Below are 17,546 nucleotides of genomic sequence, written 5' to 3' on the forward strand. Positions count from 1 at the left end.
AACGCAAATAAAAGCTATTCCACAGATGTTCCACATAGACGCATGGACACAATTACTAACGTTAACAGGGCCCACCCTGGGTTAGGACCGTTTTTTGCAATGCTAGTCTGATCGGGAAAACAAAGTCTGCAATTCAAGGAATTAGACTTTGTTGTTCATATTCGCATTACCCATTTCTTGAAATAAAGTACACTACTTTGCTATGACAAATCCCAATGTACAAAATGAGACAACTTATTTTCAATACGTTTCTATATCTGTACTATCTTTTAATATTTCTATAATGTCTCTGCTCAAAGAGATGAACCCAGGTTCTTAGGTAGTAGTAAATGTTCTACTAAACCAGGAACTCATTTACTCTGGGAGTCAGGTATGTATTTCCGAATTTGTGGTGAAAGACAGTATGTACCTCTTGCCGTACCACAGGAGCCTCTGAGGCTGTTTTTTAACAGGATGTGACCACAGGCACAGGCCCTGCCACGGTCGCATTGCACAAGTTCCCGCCCCCCCTCGCGTCCCAGCCATCTGCTGGCTCCAGGCATCTCCCAGGCACCAAAAAGAATCTGGCAACGTCACTTCCAGAAATCTTCCCAAATTAAACCTTAAAACTCTCAACAATTCAAACCAAAGGGACTATAAATTTCTTTAAGATGTTGTCACTATTATCTTTTAATTATTAATGTTGACTTCCATTTTCTCTGTACAATAGGAGACGAATAAATAAATAATTTGCCTGATGATTAGTACCTTGCCAAGGGCAATTTTTCTTCAATTTCTGAAATGATAGAACCATTTCAGCATTATTTAAAAGTTTAATAATAAACTCAATCCTGCTTAACTTCTATAGGGACACAGACCTTGAGTTCTACAGGATTATTAGGAAATGTTCTCTCGGACATAGTGGTCACATGGTGTCTGATCCACTGGACGAGGTAGTTGACCATATTCTGGTATTCAATCCATTTGACTTCAACATCCTACAATGAGAAGATGGCAGAGAAGGTCTGTATCTGCAGATTGTAACATTCACGTCTAACACAATCTGGCCAGAGGCCATTCTGTGGATTTGCAGGGCTTTAAGCCTGATGGAGAGGACCAGCTCCATGTTTTCTTCCTTTCCACCCAGTCCTAAGCCTTTCCACTTAAACAGCCTTAAAAACACACTATCAACATCTGACCACTAAGACTAGCCTAAGGAGTGCCAGCTCTGATCCAGGGATCCAGGCTGCCTGAAGCACTGTGTTACAAAGGTTTCAGAGGCTGCATTGAAATGTAGCAGAAAAAAATGAACACTGTGATCAATTTGGGGTGTTTTCCAGGCACTCAAGAAAGGCACTCTAAAGGCTTATAGCCTGCATAAGGCAGGTTAGTTGCCCTCTCTGCCAACCTTTCTAAGTCCACCTTATATCTGAAACTCAAAGAGCTACACAATACATAGGAAACCAGACAGGAGTGAAAACTAGAGGAAATGTACATGTGGGATGATTCAAGTACTGTTAGGCAAACTTTTTTTTAAAATGGAAGAGACTGGAAAATTGTAAACTGCTATATTCAATTAAGTATTTAATGACTGCTTATGATGTTCAAAGCATTGTAATAAAAATATAATACCTCAAGACATGATCTCTTTTATCAAAGAGTTTCTGTCTAGATGAGGAGGCAAGAGAGAGTCATAATATAAACAGTTACGCAAAACAAAAAGCAGCATTTAAGAAGTGCTGAAATAACGGAAACGGGTAGTATATGTGAGGTGCTGAGGTATGAATCAGGTGAGCATAAATGTGCCTCAAAATGATCACTGAAGGTTTCCTGGGAGAGGGAATCCCTGAGCAGTTGTACAATGACCACTAATTGTTGGTGGCTGGCAGGAGGAGCAAAGAAAAGATGGGGGATGGGGGTCAAGGGAGTCAGGACTCTGAAACAGAAATGCCCCAGACACCACAAACAGTTCATGTGGGGACAGATATGGGTAAGCAGAACTGATAAAAGGCAGAATTGAGGATGTCAGGACGTCTAGACTGGGTTGAACCTTGCAAGCCACATGGAGCCACGGAAGTTTTTCTAGCTAATGTGGTGACAATGTGCAGAGTTCATGGGAAGAGAAAAACAATGGAGAAAGTAAAGCCAAAAGAAAGCTCTCATCCTCATTCTAGTGAAGGGATAAGAGTGAGGAACTGGGTACAGGCAGTGAGAAGACCAAGCAAGGAACGGCCACAATAACATTTTGGAGCAACACTCAACCCTGAGTCACTGGCAGACACTGGAGCAGAGGAGGAGCATGGGACCAAGTCATTTGGGGACCAGCCTTTGTGAGAAAGAACACGAGGAGAGAATGGAAACAAGTCTCAAGCAATAGCACACAGAGGCGAAATAAGAGACCCGAAAGGGGAGCTCCCAAACCTTCAAAGTGAGACAGAATAAAGGAGAAATCTGCAGGAGGAGTGGACACAAAGGAGGGTGGGGGGGGGTCCCCCCAAATGCACGTCATCTACAGGGTGTCCTGTCCTCCAGAAACGCACAGCACTTGTCAGCAGGACCAGCACAAAACACACCGCTGAAATGAACTGCACAGACTTTGGGAAGCAGTGGACTAAATAAAGAGCCCAAAGCTACTTGTCAGAGACTGTGCCCTGCTACGAAGAAGCTCCGTTAATTTGGCAAAATCAAATCACCCTCCTCCAGGCCTCACCTTTAAATGAGAAACCAACGCAGAGCTACCTTATCTCCTGGGATCACGTAAGTTAAAAAACTTGAAAGTGATTTCAAAAGTGAGATATTCCCTGCATACCTTCTCTGCAGAGAAGGATATCAAGTGGGGCAGCTGTAAAACAGCAGTAAGTTTAAAAAGAAAATCTCTAAATTAAGTGACCTATTAACTCAAATCCTTTAAAAAATATTTGATATTTAAAAACTGTAAACTCATACAACTTGACAGCAAAAAAAATAATCCAATCGAAAAAAGGGCAGAAGACCTAAATAGACATTTCTCCAAAGAAGAAATACAAATGGCCAATAGGCACATGAAAATATGCTCAACCACGCTAACTATTAGAGAAATACAAATCAAACCTACAACGAGGTACCACTTCACACTTGTCAGAATGGCCATCATTAAAAAGTCTACAAATAACAAATGCTGGAGAAGGTATGGAGAAAAGGGAACCCTCCTACACTGTTGGTGGGAATGTAAATTGGTGAAGCCACTACGGAGAACAGTATGGAGGTTCCTCAGAAAACTAAAAATAAAATTACCGTAAGATCCAGCAATCGAGCCTCATCTACCAGAGGGCAGACAGCAGAAGGAAGAAGAACTACAATCCTGCTGCCAGTGGAACGAAAACCACATTCACAGAAAGACAGGCAAAATGAAAAGGCAGAGGACTATGTACCAGATGAAGGAACAAGATAAAACCCCAGAAAAACAACTAAATGAAGTGGAGATAGGCAACCTTCCAGAAAAAGAATTCAGAATAATGATAGTGAAGATGATCCAGGACCTCAGAAAAAGAATGGAGGCAAAGATCGAGAAAACGCAAAAAATGTCTAACAAAGACCTAGAAGAATTAAAGAACAAACATCTAGAAGAATTAAAAAACAAACAGAGATGAACAATACAATAACTGAAATGAAAAATACACTAGAAGGAATCAATAGCAAAATAACTGAGGCAGAAGAACGGATAAGTGACCTGGAAGACACAATGGTGGAATTCACTGCCATGGAACAGAATAAAGAAAAGAGAATGAAAAGAAATGAAGACAGACTAAGGGACCTCTGGAACAGCATTAAACGCACCAACATTCGCATTATAGGGGTCCCAGAAGGAGAAGAGAGAGAGAAAGGACCCGAGAAAATATCTGAAGAGATTATAGTTGAAAACTTCCCTAACATGGGAAACGAAATGGCCATCCAAGTCCAGGAAGCGCAGAGAGTCCCAGGCAGGTTAAACCCAAGGAGAAACATGCCAAGATATGCAGTAATCAAATTGACAAAAATTAAAGGCAAAGAAAAATTACTAAAAGCAACAAGGGAAAAATGACAACATACAAGGGAACTCCCATAAGGTTACAGCTGATTTCTCAGCAGAAACTCTACAAGCCAGAAGGGAGTGGCACGATATATTTAAAGTGATGAAAGGGAAGAATCTAAAACCAAGATTACTCTACCCAGCAAGGATCTCATTCAGATTCGATGGAGAAATCAAAAGCTTTACAGACAAGCAAAAGCTAAGAGAATTCAGCACCACCAAACCAGCTCTACAACAAATGCTAAAGGAACTTCTCTAAGTGGGAAACACAAGAGAAGAAAAGGACCTACAAAAACAAACCCAAAACAATTAAGAAAATGGTCATAGGAACATACATATTGATAATTACCTTAAATGTAAATGGATTAAATGCTTCAACCAAAAGACACAGGCTTGCTGAATGGATACCAAAACAAGATCCAAATATATGCTGTCTACAAGAGACCCACTTCAGACCTAGGGACACATACAGACTGAAAGTGAGGGGATGGAAAAAGATACTCCATGCAAATGGAAATCAAAAGACAGCTGGAGTAGTAATACTCATATCAGATAAAATAAACTTTAAAATAAAGAATGTTAAAAGAGAAAAGGAAGGATACTACATAATGATCAAGGGATCAATCCTAGAAGAAAATATAACAATTATATATATATATGCACCCCCAACATAGGAGCATCTCAATACATAAGGCAAATGCTAACAGCTATAAAAGAGGAAATCAACAGTAACACAATAGTGGGGGACTTTAACACATCACTTACACCAATGGACAGATCATCCAGACAGAAAATTAAGAAGGAAACACAAGCTTTAAATGACACAATACACCAGATAGATTTAATTGATATTTATAAGACATTCCATCCGAAAAGAGCAGATTACACCTTCTTCTCAAATGCACACAGAACACTCTCCAGGACAGATCACATCTTGGGTCACAAATCAAGCCTTGGTAAATTTAAGAAAATTGAAATCATATCAAGCATCTTTTCCAACTACAACACTATGAGATTAGAAATAAATTACAGGGAAAATAACATAAAAAACACAAACACATGGAGGCTAAACAATACGTTACTAAATAACCAAGAGATCACTGAAGAAATCAAAGAGGAAATCAAAAAATACCTAGAGACAAATGACAATGAAAACATGACGATCCAAAACCTATAGGATGCAGCAAAAGTAGTTCTAAGAGGGAAGCTTATAGCAATACAATCCTACCTCAAGAAACAAGAAAAATCTCAAATAAACAATCTAACCTTACACCTAAAGGAACTAGAGAAAGAAGAACAAACAAAAGCTAAAGTTAGTAGAAGCAAAGAAATCATAAAGATCAGAGCAGAAATAAATGACATAGAAACAAACAAAAAAAAACAATAGCAAAGATCAATAAAACTAAAAGCTGGTTCTTTGAGAAGATAAACAAAACTGATAAACCTTAAGCCAGACTCAAGAGGGAGAGGACTCAAATCAATAAAATTAGAAATGAAAAAGGAGTAGTAACCACTGACACTGCAGAAATACAAATCATCATAAGAGACTACTACAAGCAACTCTATGCCAGTAAAATGGACAACCTGGAGGAATGGACAAATTCTTAGAAAGGTATAATCTTCCAAGACTGAACCAAGAAGAAACAGAAAATATGAACAGACCAATCACAAGTAATGAAATTGAAGCTGTGATTAAAAATCTTCCAACAAACAAAAAGTCCAGGACCAGATGGCTTCACAGGTGAATTCTATCAAACATTTAGAGAAGAGCTAACACCATCCTTCTCAAACTCTTCCAAAAAATTGCAGAGGAAGGAACACTGCCAAACTCATTTTATGAGGCCACTATCCCCCTGATACCAAAAGCAGACAAAGATACTACAAAAAAAGAAAATTACAGACCAATATCACTGATGAATATAGATGCAAAAATCCTCAACAAAATACTAGCCAACAGAATCCAACAACACATTAAAAGGATCATACACCATGATCAAGTGGGATTTATCCCAGGGATGCAAGGATTCTTCAATATATGCAAATCAATCAATGTGATACACCATATTAACAAATTGAAGAATAAAAACCGTATGATCATCTCAGTAGATGCAGACAAAGCTTTTGACAAAATTCAACACCCATTTATGATAAAAACTCTCCAGAAAGTGGGCACAGAGGGAACCTACCTCAACATAATAAAGGCCATATATGACAAACCCACAGCAAACATCATTCTCAATGGTGAAAAGCTGAAAGCATTTCCTCTAAGATCAGGAACAAGACAAGGATGTCCACTCTCATCACTATGATTCAACATAGTTTTGGAAGTTCTAGCCACACAATCAGAGAAGAAAAATAAAAGGAATCCAAATTGGAAAAAAAGAAGTAAAACTGTCACTGTTTGCAGATAACATGACACTACACATAGATAGTCCTAAAGATGCCACCAGAAAACTACTAGAGCTAATCAATGCATTTGGTAAAGTGGCAGGATACAAAATTAATGCACAGAAATCTCTTGCATTCCTATACACTAACAACAAAAGATCAGAAAGAGAAATTAAGGAAACGATCCCATTCACCCCTGCAACAAAAAGAATAAAATACCTAGGAATAAACCTACATAAGGAGGTAAAAGACCTACACTCAGAAAACTATAAGACACTGGTGAAAGAAATCAAAGTTGACACAAAGAGTTGCAGAGATATATCATGTTCTTGGATTGGAAGAATCAATTTTATGAAAATGACCATACTACCTAAAGCAATCTACAGATTCAGTGCAATCCCTATCAAATTACCAATGGCATTTTTTACAGAACTAGAACAAAAAAATCTTAAAATTTGTATGGAGACATAAAAAACCCCGAATAGCCAAAGCAATCTTGAGGGAAAAAAACGGAGCGGGAGGAATCCGACTCCCTGACTTCAGACTATACTACAAAGCTACAGTAATCAAGACAATATGGTATTGGCTCAAAAACAAAAATATAGATCAATGGAACAGGATAGAAAACCCAGAGATAAACCCACACACCTATGGTCACCTAATCTATGACAAAGGAGGCAAGGATATACAATGGAGAAAAGGCAGTCTCTTTAATAAGTGGTGCTGGGAAAACTGGACAGCTACATGTAAAAGAGTGAAATTAGAACACTCCCTAATACCATACACAAAAATAAACTTAAAGTGGATTAAAGACCTAAATGTAAGACTGGACACTATAAAACTCTCAGAGGAAAACATAGGAAGAACACTCTTTGACATAAATCACAGCAAGATCTTTTTTGACCCATTTCCTAGAGTAATGGAAATGAGAACAAACAAACAAACAAAAAAACAAATGGGACCTAATGAAACTTAAAAGCTTTTGCACAGCAAAGAAAACTATAAAAAAAAAAAACCCCAGGAATCCCATGCCTGGGCGTATATCCAGACAAAACTCTAATTCAAAAAGATACATGCACCCCAATGTTCATAGCAGCACTCTTTACAATAGCCAAGACATGGAAACAACCTAAATGTCTATTGACAGATGAACGGATAAAGAAGATGTGACACATATACATACAATGCAATATTACTCAGCTGTAAGAAAGAATGAAATAATGCCATTTGCAGCAATGTGGATGGATCTAGATATTATCATACTAAGTGAAGTAAGTCAGAAAGAGAAAGACAAATACCATATGATATCACTTATATGTGGTATCTAAAATATGACACAAATGAACTTATCTATGAAACAGAAACAGAATCACAGACATAGAGAGCAGACTTGTGGTTGCCAAGGGAGAGGGGGTTAGGGAAGGCGTGGGTGGGAGGTTGAAGTCAGCAGAACTATATTTAATATCCTGTGATAAACCATAATGGAAAATAACATTAAAGAGAAGAATGTGTGTGTTTGTGTGTGTGTATATATATATAACTGAATCACTTTGTTGTACAGCAGAAATTAACACATTGTAAATCGACTATATGTCAATTAAAAAAAGTCATATTAAAAAAACTGTAAAAAGCACTATCAGAGAATTCAGTCAATTCTGAGTCAGCAGCTTCAGAATGGAAAAATCAATACTCACGTTTGCACCAATGCCTTCACCACCCTCAGGGACTTTGGGAAATGCGTCATAGAGAGATGATACATAAGTTATTACTGATTTTTCATCAGGTGAGGAGACATCAACATCTAAAAGCAGCAACATGAATTATTTCAAAATGCTGATCAATTACTTTGGATCAGACTTTCCAGCCCGTGGACATCTGGTCAAAATAATCACTCACCTTCAGGATCCAGAAGTCTTATAACACCGATTTTTTCTGCTACATAGAAAGCGTGCTCTAAGTTTGCAAGGTTGCTTTGAACAGCAACAGTATTCATGTCTATCAGGTCCGGCCTAGGAAAAAATGCACCATATTAATGGTGTTTTTCACTTGCCAATTCAACATGAAATTTACATGTGTACCTACTGACATAACAACTCCTGCAAATATTATTACGAAGTCTGTGTTGAAATACAGAGTTTTTCATCCAGTCTTTAACATTGCTCATGTGAACTAAAAATGCCCCCTGCCATATCAGTAAACAAAGGATGTTGCAGCCTTGAAGCCATCACATTACAGCCACCCCGACCTTGAGTCCTAAGGAAACTCAGGAAGGAAACAGGATGCCCACCATCAAACCATTAGACACTGCAGTCACCCCTGATGATGCATCCTGAGAAGACTCAGAATGAGAAAAGCAGGATACTGGCCCCAGACAGCTGAGGTGTATATCAAAGGAATGATTTCGGTAAGCCCAGACTCTTGCATCTTCCCATAGAAAAGTGCTAAATTCCTTAACTTGAGATGTCTGCTTTTCTTTCATTAACAGTAATCATTTGATGTTCCAACTCCCTGGTCTTTGTTGCTCCCCACTTGCTGGCTCCCCACTTGCCTCTTCAGAGCAGTCCTTCAGAGCTATCTGAGATGCTGTGTCCTGGGATTAAGTCCTCAGTTTTGTCCACCGAACAAAACATAACTCTCAACTTTTAGGTTGTACATTTTTCAGTCGACACTCGCTTCTCTCAGAAACTTTTGTGTGCCAAAAGCAAATGTAGGAAAATATAACAATTTTAATGTATAAACTTTCAGCAAAGTCTACAAATTCCTCATGATCAGAATATATTGGGTTGGCCAAAAAGTTCCTTCACTTTTTAAGTTAAAAATAAAAGACAAATTTTTCATTTTCAACAAGAACTTTATTGAACAATGTATTCACCGTTTTTTTCCACTACCTTCTGCCATTTTTCAGGCAACTTCATAATTCATCTTCCCAAAACTTTTTATCTTTTTGAGCAAAGAACTGTTCCAGGTGCCTTTTACAGTCTTCCAGGGAAATGACATTTTTTCCATTAAGAGAATTTTGTAAAGACTGAAATAAATGGAAATCCGAAGATGCAATATCTGGTGAATACGGTGCATGAATCAGAACTTCCCAGCCAAGCTGTAACAGTTTTTGCCAGGTCATCAAAGAAACATGTGGTCTTGCGTTATCCTAACGGAAGATTATGCATTTTCTGTTGACTAATTCTGGACACTTTTCATCGAGTGCTGCTTTCAGTTGGTCTAATTGGGAGCAGCACTTGTTGGAATTAATCGTTTGGTTTGTCCGGAAGGAGCTCATAATAAAGGACTCCCTTCCAGTCCCACCATATACACAACATCACCTTCTTTGCATGAAGACCGGCCTTTGGTGGGGTTGGTGGTGGTTCATTTCTCTTCCGTTCCATATCATTGTACAGTATCCACTTTTCATCACCCATCACAATTTGTTTTAAAAACGGAACATTTTCATTATGTTTAAGTACAGAATCGCATGCGGAAATACAGTCAAGAAAGTTTTTTTCACTTAACTTATGTGGAACCCAAACATCAAAGCTATTAACGTAACCAAGCTGGTGCAAATAATTTTCAATGCTTGATTTGGGATATTTTGAGTATGTTGGCTATCTGCCGTGTGGTATAAGGTTGATTGTTCTCAATTAATGTCTCGATTTGATCACTATCAACTTCAACTGGTCTACCCGACCGTGGAGCACCATCCAGAAATCTCCAGCACGAAACTTCACAAACCACTTTTGACACATTCGATCAGTCACAGCACCTTCTCCATACACTACACAAATCTTTTTTTGCGCTTCAGTTGCGTTTTTACCTTTCTTGAAATAATAAAGCATAATATGCCAAAAATGTTGCTTTTTTTCTTCCATCTTCAATATTAAAATGGCTACACAAAAACTCACCAATTTTGACAAGTTTTTTTTTTTTAAATGCACGCTGATATGATAGCTGTCACAATACAAGCTAACAAAATTGTTTCGAATGAAGTTAAAGACAACTAAGCGCTACTGGAGCCATCTTAATGGAAAAAAACAACAAACCTTTTGGCCTACCCAATATATCAATATGTGTCGCATTCAATCTATTTAAACCCCACTACCTCAAAAGCATCCATCTAATCCAACTAGCAACTTCTCAGGGTTTCTCCCCAAACACAAAGAGCTTATGCCCAGTGCACTGTCATTCTCAGGGCACCCCCCCCCACCCCCGACACAGGACACCCTTTCCTGTCACTGACAAATTCCACAATTCTCCTCATCCTGGGAGCAGAGATCAAGCCCCACCTCCTCTGTGGTGCCTTCACTCATCTTTCCAGCCCTCATTTTTTTCCCCTCTGTTCTCTGAACTCTTTATAGTCTTGGGCCTGTGCCAGTTAACTTGGCACCTGGAATAATCACATACTATTTTGCCCTCTAAATTCACTGTTCAATGTGCAGGCACATCTTGTTTCTCCCGACTGGTCAACTCTAAGACTGCAAGAACCATGTGGTTTTAATGAACCTTTGTATTTTATCCTTCTGCTGAGATAAAGAGTGGCATATACATTGTAGACACTCAATAAATATCTACCAATAAACTGGTAAGTAAGTTGGTTAGTAAATTGAATCATAAATGAAATACTAAAATAAGCATTAGCTTGTATCTTCACAAGCACACATTACACACATACACACCCCAGATTTCACCTCTTTCTAATTTGTGAGACTTTCATGAGGTTCTAAACCACAGGGATAATTGAGGCTGGCTCTATCTACATATAAGACAAGAAAAGACTTCCTGAATACTCCTTGAATACAAAGTGACAAAACACAGTAGCTGGAAACTTAACTCAAGGCCAGAAGCCAGTCAAGAAACTTTCCTCTCAAAACCAAAGCATAAAAAGAATGCAGAAACAAATGTGAAAACAGTAAAGTCTTCAAAGAGTGGCACCCACCTCTAAAATCTCTAAGAACCTGTTTCTCAACATCTAAGGAAAGGCTCTCTTTCCAACCTCCAAGGGCGATCTGCTTTTCTCAAAATAACCCTTTGAGGGTCTGCAGAAAGAGTGGGAGGGCTCAGAGGTAGTATGGGAGGATGAAATACAATTATTCTGAACACTATGAGAAGACTGTTTACATGAGGAAAATATATCATTAATCTTAGGGAGGGAAACAGCAATCTGTACTCTTATTTTTATCTGATGAGAAAGCAGACCTCCAAAGAAATCTACTCACAGCTTTATAGCCCTTTGAAGTGTTCATAACCTTGATTTTTTTTTTTTTTTTTTTTTTTTTTTTGCGGCGTTGGGTCTTCATTGCTGCACGTGGGCTTTCTCTAGTTGCAGCGAGCGGGGGCTACTCTTCATTGTGGTGCGTGGGCTTCTCACTGCAGTGGCTTCTCTTGTTGCGGAGCATGGGCTCTAGGCACGCAGGCTTCAGTAGTTGTGGCGCATGGGCTCAGTAGTTGTGGCTCACGGGCTCTGGAGCACAGGCTCAGTAATTGTGGCGCATGGGCTTAGTTGCTCCGCGGCATGGGGGATCTTTCAGAACCAGGGATCGAACCTGTCTCCCCTGCATTGGCAGGCAGATTCTTAACCACTGCACCAACAGGGAAGTCCAGAAGTGTCTGTAACCTTGAAATCTACCTACCTACCTATTTCCCAGGAATTATTTGGAAATTCTTTAATTCTTTTCACATTGCCACCAATATGATCACTGAAAAGGGAACCCACATTGATTATACGAACTATGAATCTACTGACAACAACAGAGGTAAATGACATACTTAAAAATAACACTTTTTATTCACACAGAAGTATTTTGAAGAATCTTCCAACTTCAAGATTACTAAACAGGTGTGGATGATAGTCTAGACAAAAACAAACCTCTTAAGTTCAAAAAATTGTTTTGCGTCCACAAAGTTCTGACATTTTAAAGAAATAAAAAACCAACGTTTCTGAGTTTGCCAAATCTCCCAACAAGAAAGGGCACGTTACCATGCAAAGCCTGCCATTAGCAAAGAAAGTAAACACTGAGTAATCCCCGAGAATGAATAAAGTCATTGAAGAATTTAGTTCTCCACTGAGAGAACAAAACATAAAACCTCCTTCAGAATGACACAGTTGTTTCAGCACAAAAGCAGCTGTGTAATGCATCAATCTGGGGTAAGTCACCTCTTTTTTCATGATATTTAACCCTTTAATGGCATAGTTGTTTCAGCACAAAAGCAGCTGTGTAATGCATCCATCTGGGGTAAGTCACCTCTTTTTTCGTGATATTTAACCCTTTAATGGCACAAAAGCTGCAATGGTTTTCCTCCACTGAAAGACTGCAGTAGACAAACCTTAATGAAGGAAAATGTTTTTTTAAAACTACTATGAAAAAGTAGCAGCCTCCAAGTTGTCATAATTCTACCCTCCCCTGGTGTCCCTTTTCAGTCTCCCATTCTGCTTTTCCTCTGTTTGTCTGGAGCTTCCAGAAGTCACATGTGCTGTGACCTACCTTTCTTTTTCCTTCATCGCCTCACTGGGATCATATAACCCTTAAAACCTTCAACTATTTTCCACCTACAGAAGATTTTTATTTTCATTCTAAAGGTTCCATTTCACTGTAACATCTCCCTTTTGGGGCACTTTTACAGGAAATTTTATTCCCATCTGAGGTTTGACTAAGCAAAGGCTGTGAGCAATGAAGTTCCTGTATTAGTTTAGATAGTTGAGTGTTAACTAGCATAATTTCCCTGTTCACTGAAGACCACTGAAAATCGTATAATGTAATCCTCTGCCACTAAAATAATATATACTAGTCTTTTTATGGAAAAAAAGCCATTGTGACTCTTACTTGTATTATTATTCTATGATAATGTAATCTTTTCTGAATGACTCGATCATCATGGATAGCAATTTTTAAAACATATTTATATCCCACCTTTTCCCCATTAAATGAGTAAAAACAGCTTACAAAGAAATAAAAACAGGAGATGGTCACACACATTTTAAATTAGAAATATAAAACCAAGATAAGGCCATAAGATGAAGTTGAAAGAAAGGCCAAAAATTGCAAACCACTTCTATGCATGCTTAGTGCCTTTGATTTATTCCCAAAAATACAGGACAAAAAGGTATCAAACGAAACAGTAACTGTCATAATGCAAAATAATTTTGGATAAAAGTAATGCTTATCTTGCATACAACACCCATCTTAAAAGTGCATTCTCCCTGGACAAAATAGATATATATACATCCACAAGCATATATACACATATATGTATGGTATTTATGTATATAGAGGCATTTGGAGAGATATATATGTGTGTGTGTGTGTGTGTGTGTGTGTGTGTGTGTGTGTATGTGTATACAAAATATAAAGATATCATCACCCACATTGATAGCCAAACTAGTGGAACATTAAAATTCTATATGAGATTTTTTGGTATACACACCCCAAGTAACTTTACAGTCCTCAATCACTTTATTAACATATTAGCTCACATAATAATTAGATATGATTCTGAGACAAAATGTGACTTAGTGTCACAAATGGCTGAAGATTAGGCTTCCATATTTTATCATGTCAAACACCAACGAGCCCAACTACAAGGAGCATGAAGCAAAGTCAAAATACCTGGAAAGAAAGTCCTTAAAAACTGCCATCGGAACATACTAGAGAGGGCACTGATAAAAGTTAGCTAAGAAAAGAATACAGTAGTGCAGACACAAGATTACCAAATCCTGAACCAAAAATGTGACAACTGCTGAAAGGATATATATAAGAAATATCAATAGTCAAAGTCCAAATCAGGATTTGTTTCCAAAGTATGGGAAAAAATGATTTAAATTCATAGAGTTTGTTACAACCTAAATATCCATTGACAGATGAATGCATAAAGAAGATGTGAGATACACACACACACACACACACACACACACACACACACAATGGAATATTACTCAGCCATAAAAAAGAATGAAATAATGCCATTTGCAGCAACATGGATGCAACTAGAGATTATCACACTAAGTGAAGTAAGTCAGAAATAGAAAGACAAATACCATATGATATCACTTACATGTGGAATCTAAAATAGGACACAAATGTACCTATCTACAAAACAGAAACAGACTCATAGACATAGAGAACAGACTGGTGGTTGCCAAGGGGGTGGGGGGTGAGAGAGTGTAGGAGTGGGAGTTTGCCATTAGCAGATGCAATAGAGCAGAAATTAACACAACACTGTAAATCAACTACACTTCACTTAAAAAAAAAAAGGAAAAAGAAAAGATACATGCATCCCTATGTTCATAGCAGCACTATTTACAGTAGCCAAGATATGGAAACAACCTAAATGTCCATGACAGATGAATGGATAAAGATGTGGTACATATAAAAAGAAATTTCATAGAGTTTGTTGGGTTGTATTGGCTCTCAGTTGGCACTCAGCAGTCATTTATGGAGTGAGTATAGACTTAAGTCTTGGCTACCCAGGATCTGAACCCTCAACCTATGTTTGAGAAATTTCCCTTTTACAAACATGAGGGAGAGAAGCAGAGTCCATTAATACAAAACAAAAACATCAGGTTTTTCTTGTCTCTCCTTTGCTCAGGAAATGTCCACTGCACACTTCACCCCAATGAGATGACACGACCTGGTCAACTTGAATTCTCCTGCAAGACTTGGTTCCACCACCATCTCCTCCAGGAAATGCTCTTCTCTTTTCCCAGTGCTCTGTGCTACCTTTAGTTCTGTAGTTACCACAGTTTGTTTCAACTATGCATTTGTCCATCTCTCACAGTGGACTGCGGGCTTCCTGAAGGCAGAACCCATGTTTTATCCACATTTCTATCCTCAATATCCAGCCTAATGCCCAGCACATGAACGCTTGAGGAATGAATGGATAATAAAGGAACAGATGAGCTTTGGGGACTGAAAGGTACTACTAATTCAAATTTCTGGAGATAGTCTCCATTTTAGGTTTGATCCTTTTCTCTTCACTAATTTCTACAGACAAAGCCGCCATCTAAGGCTTCCAATCAGGATTTGAAATCCTCATCAAAATCCATAGGGAACAGGATCCGATGTCACAGCTCCTCCACCACCCAAACAAATACACATGGTTTTGAGGTTTCCCAAGGGCTTTTCTCTACTGAAAACAATCTGGAAAATAGGCGTGGGGTGAAAACAACATGCAAGGGATCAATTATAACATTTTCAAAAGCACTAATTACTGCTCCTGGGTTCTGAATCCTCCCTTCTCATGTTCTCATGTGCACTCAGCTTCAGCTTTTGGCCATGTTCCCAGCTGGGATGTCTTATAAAATAATAACAGTCACAAAACAACAATAGGGATTCATATGTATTGATACCTACTATGTGGCAGGCAGTGCACTACAGGCGTTAAAGGCACTGTTCCACTTTATCTTCTTGACAACCCTGAGCACCAGGGTGTGTTACTGTCCTGAATTTACAGACGGAAAAACTGAAGCTTAAGGACATTACATAACTTGGACAAGGGCAGAATCTGACAAGGAGCTGTCAGTATTTGAACCCAGGTCTGTCTCCATGCAAAGCCCGAGCCAAAATGCTGCACTCTGCTGGCACTATACACTGAGAACTCGTCAAACAGTCGTATCCAATATGAAGCTGAAAAATCAGGATAAAGAAAACACAGATGAATTCATGCTTCTGCTACTGGGGAAAACGATAATGATGGTAATTCCCAGAAAGAAACACCACAAAGTGTATGTGTGCACACTGGCATGCTCAGAAAAATAAACTGTAAGAATTAAGATGTAGTTCCAGCTTGTTAACAAAACAGTATTCATCGAATATACGAACGTTTCCCACACTTGGAATGGTTTGATCCAGACTGCGGAAGGCCTGGTCATCTCTATTTTAACAAGGTTCTCCCCCTCCCCCAGATGAATCTTATCAGGGAAGTTGGGAACTAAACCACCTTAGAATTCCCCTTGTCTCTAATCTTTCCTTTCAAAATTATTAACATTCTGTACTGGAAAAAAAATCCTCAATAATATCAGATATAACAAGACAAACAGGACAATCACAAACATGCCTTAAACCCTCAACCAGGAGACAGCAAACCTTTTCATTCTTTTCCAGTGTTGATTTTTACTGTTTAAATCTAGAGGCAAAGAACACACTTAGGCCTGGGGTGGCGGAGGGGGGTATTTCATGCTGGTCTAACTCTGGAAGACACTATAAAATGATGACGTCGGGAAAAGATACCATTTGGTAACAGATTTTTTAATTTTTAATTTTTTTTTTATTGAAGTATAGTTGATTTAAAATGTTGTGTTAATTTCTGCTGTGCAGCAAAGTGACTCAGTTATACATATATATTCTTTTATATATATATATTCTTTTACATTACAGAATAGGATATTGAATATAGTTCCTTGCGCTATACAGTAGGACATTTTTGTTTATCCATCCTATATATAAAAGCTTACATCTGCTAACCCCAACCTCTCACCCCATCCCTCCCCCAACCCCCTTCGCCTTGGCAACCACCAGTCTGTTCTCTACGTCCATGATTCATAACAGATTGTTTTAAAAATAAAATCAAAACCACTGAAATAAACCTTGTGGCTTGAGATATCTGATCATCTGAAAGGACACTGAACAATAATTTTCTTTCTCAGCTGGAAAAAAAATAGAAAGTAGAATGGTGGTTGCCAGGGTCTAGGGGGAGGGGGAGGGGGAGTTACTATGAGCACAGAGTTTCAGTTTTGCAAGATGAAAACAGTTCTGGAGACAGATGGTGGTGATGGTTGTACAATATTGTGAATGTATTTAATACCAGTGAACTGTACACTTAAAAATAGTTAAGATGGCCAATGTTACGTTACGTACCATGGTCCCTCAGTATCCACGGTGGATCAGTTCCAGGACCCACAAGGACACCCAAGTCCACGGATGCTCAAGTCCTTTACAAGCCACCTCGTATAGGCAGTTCTGCATAAGTGGATACAACCAGCCCCAGATCGTGTAGTATTTTTGATCCCTGGTTGGTGGAATCTGCAGATCCCATTACCTATGGATACTGAGGGCTGACTGTATATTTTACCACAGTTTTTTAAAGTTTCCAAAAATTATTAAAGACAAATTTTTACGTATTTGAGAGAAAAAGGCTATACTGAGGT

The 17,546-nt window shown here is 38.5% G+C and overlaps 1 protein-coding gene across 20 annotated transcripts in view; it reads right to left on the minus strand.

Moving 5' to 3' along the window:
• Positions 1-17,546, minus strand: part of DST (dystonin) — a 488,177-nt gene that overhangs the window by 181,447 nt on the left and 289,184 nt on the right. For all 20 annotated transcript variants that reach the window (XM_082414288.1, XM_082414278.1, XM_082414289.1 and 17 more), the window contains 3 exons: positions 8,312-8,424; positions 8,110-8,216; positions 858-977 (listed from right to left, as the gene is read on the minus strand). In XM_082414288.1, coding sequence (XP_082270414.1) covers positions 858-977; positions 8,110-8,216; positions 8,312-8,424 — 340 coding nt within the window. The remainder of the gene's footprint in view (positions 1-857; positions 978-8,109; positions 8,217-8,311; positions 8,425-17,546) is intronic.

This window comes from Balaenoptera physalus (assembly GCF_965194825.1).
Source record: "Balaenoptera physalus genome assembly, chromosome: 11".
In the NCBI taxonomy this organism is placed as follows: domain Eukaryota; kingdom Metazoa; phylum Chordata; class Mammalia; order Artiodactyla; family Balaenopteridae; genus Balaenoptera; species Balaenoptera physalus.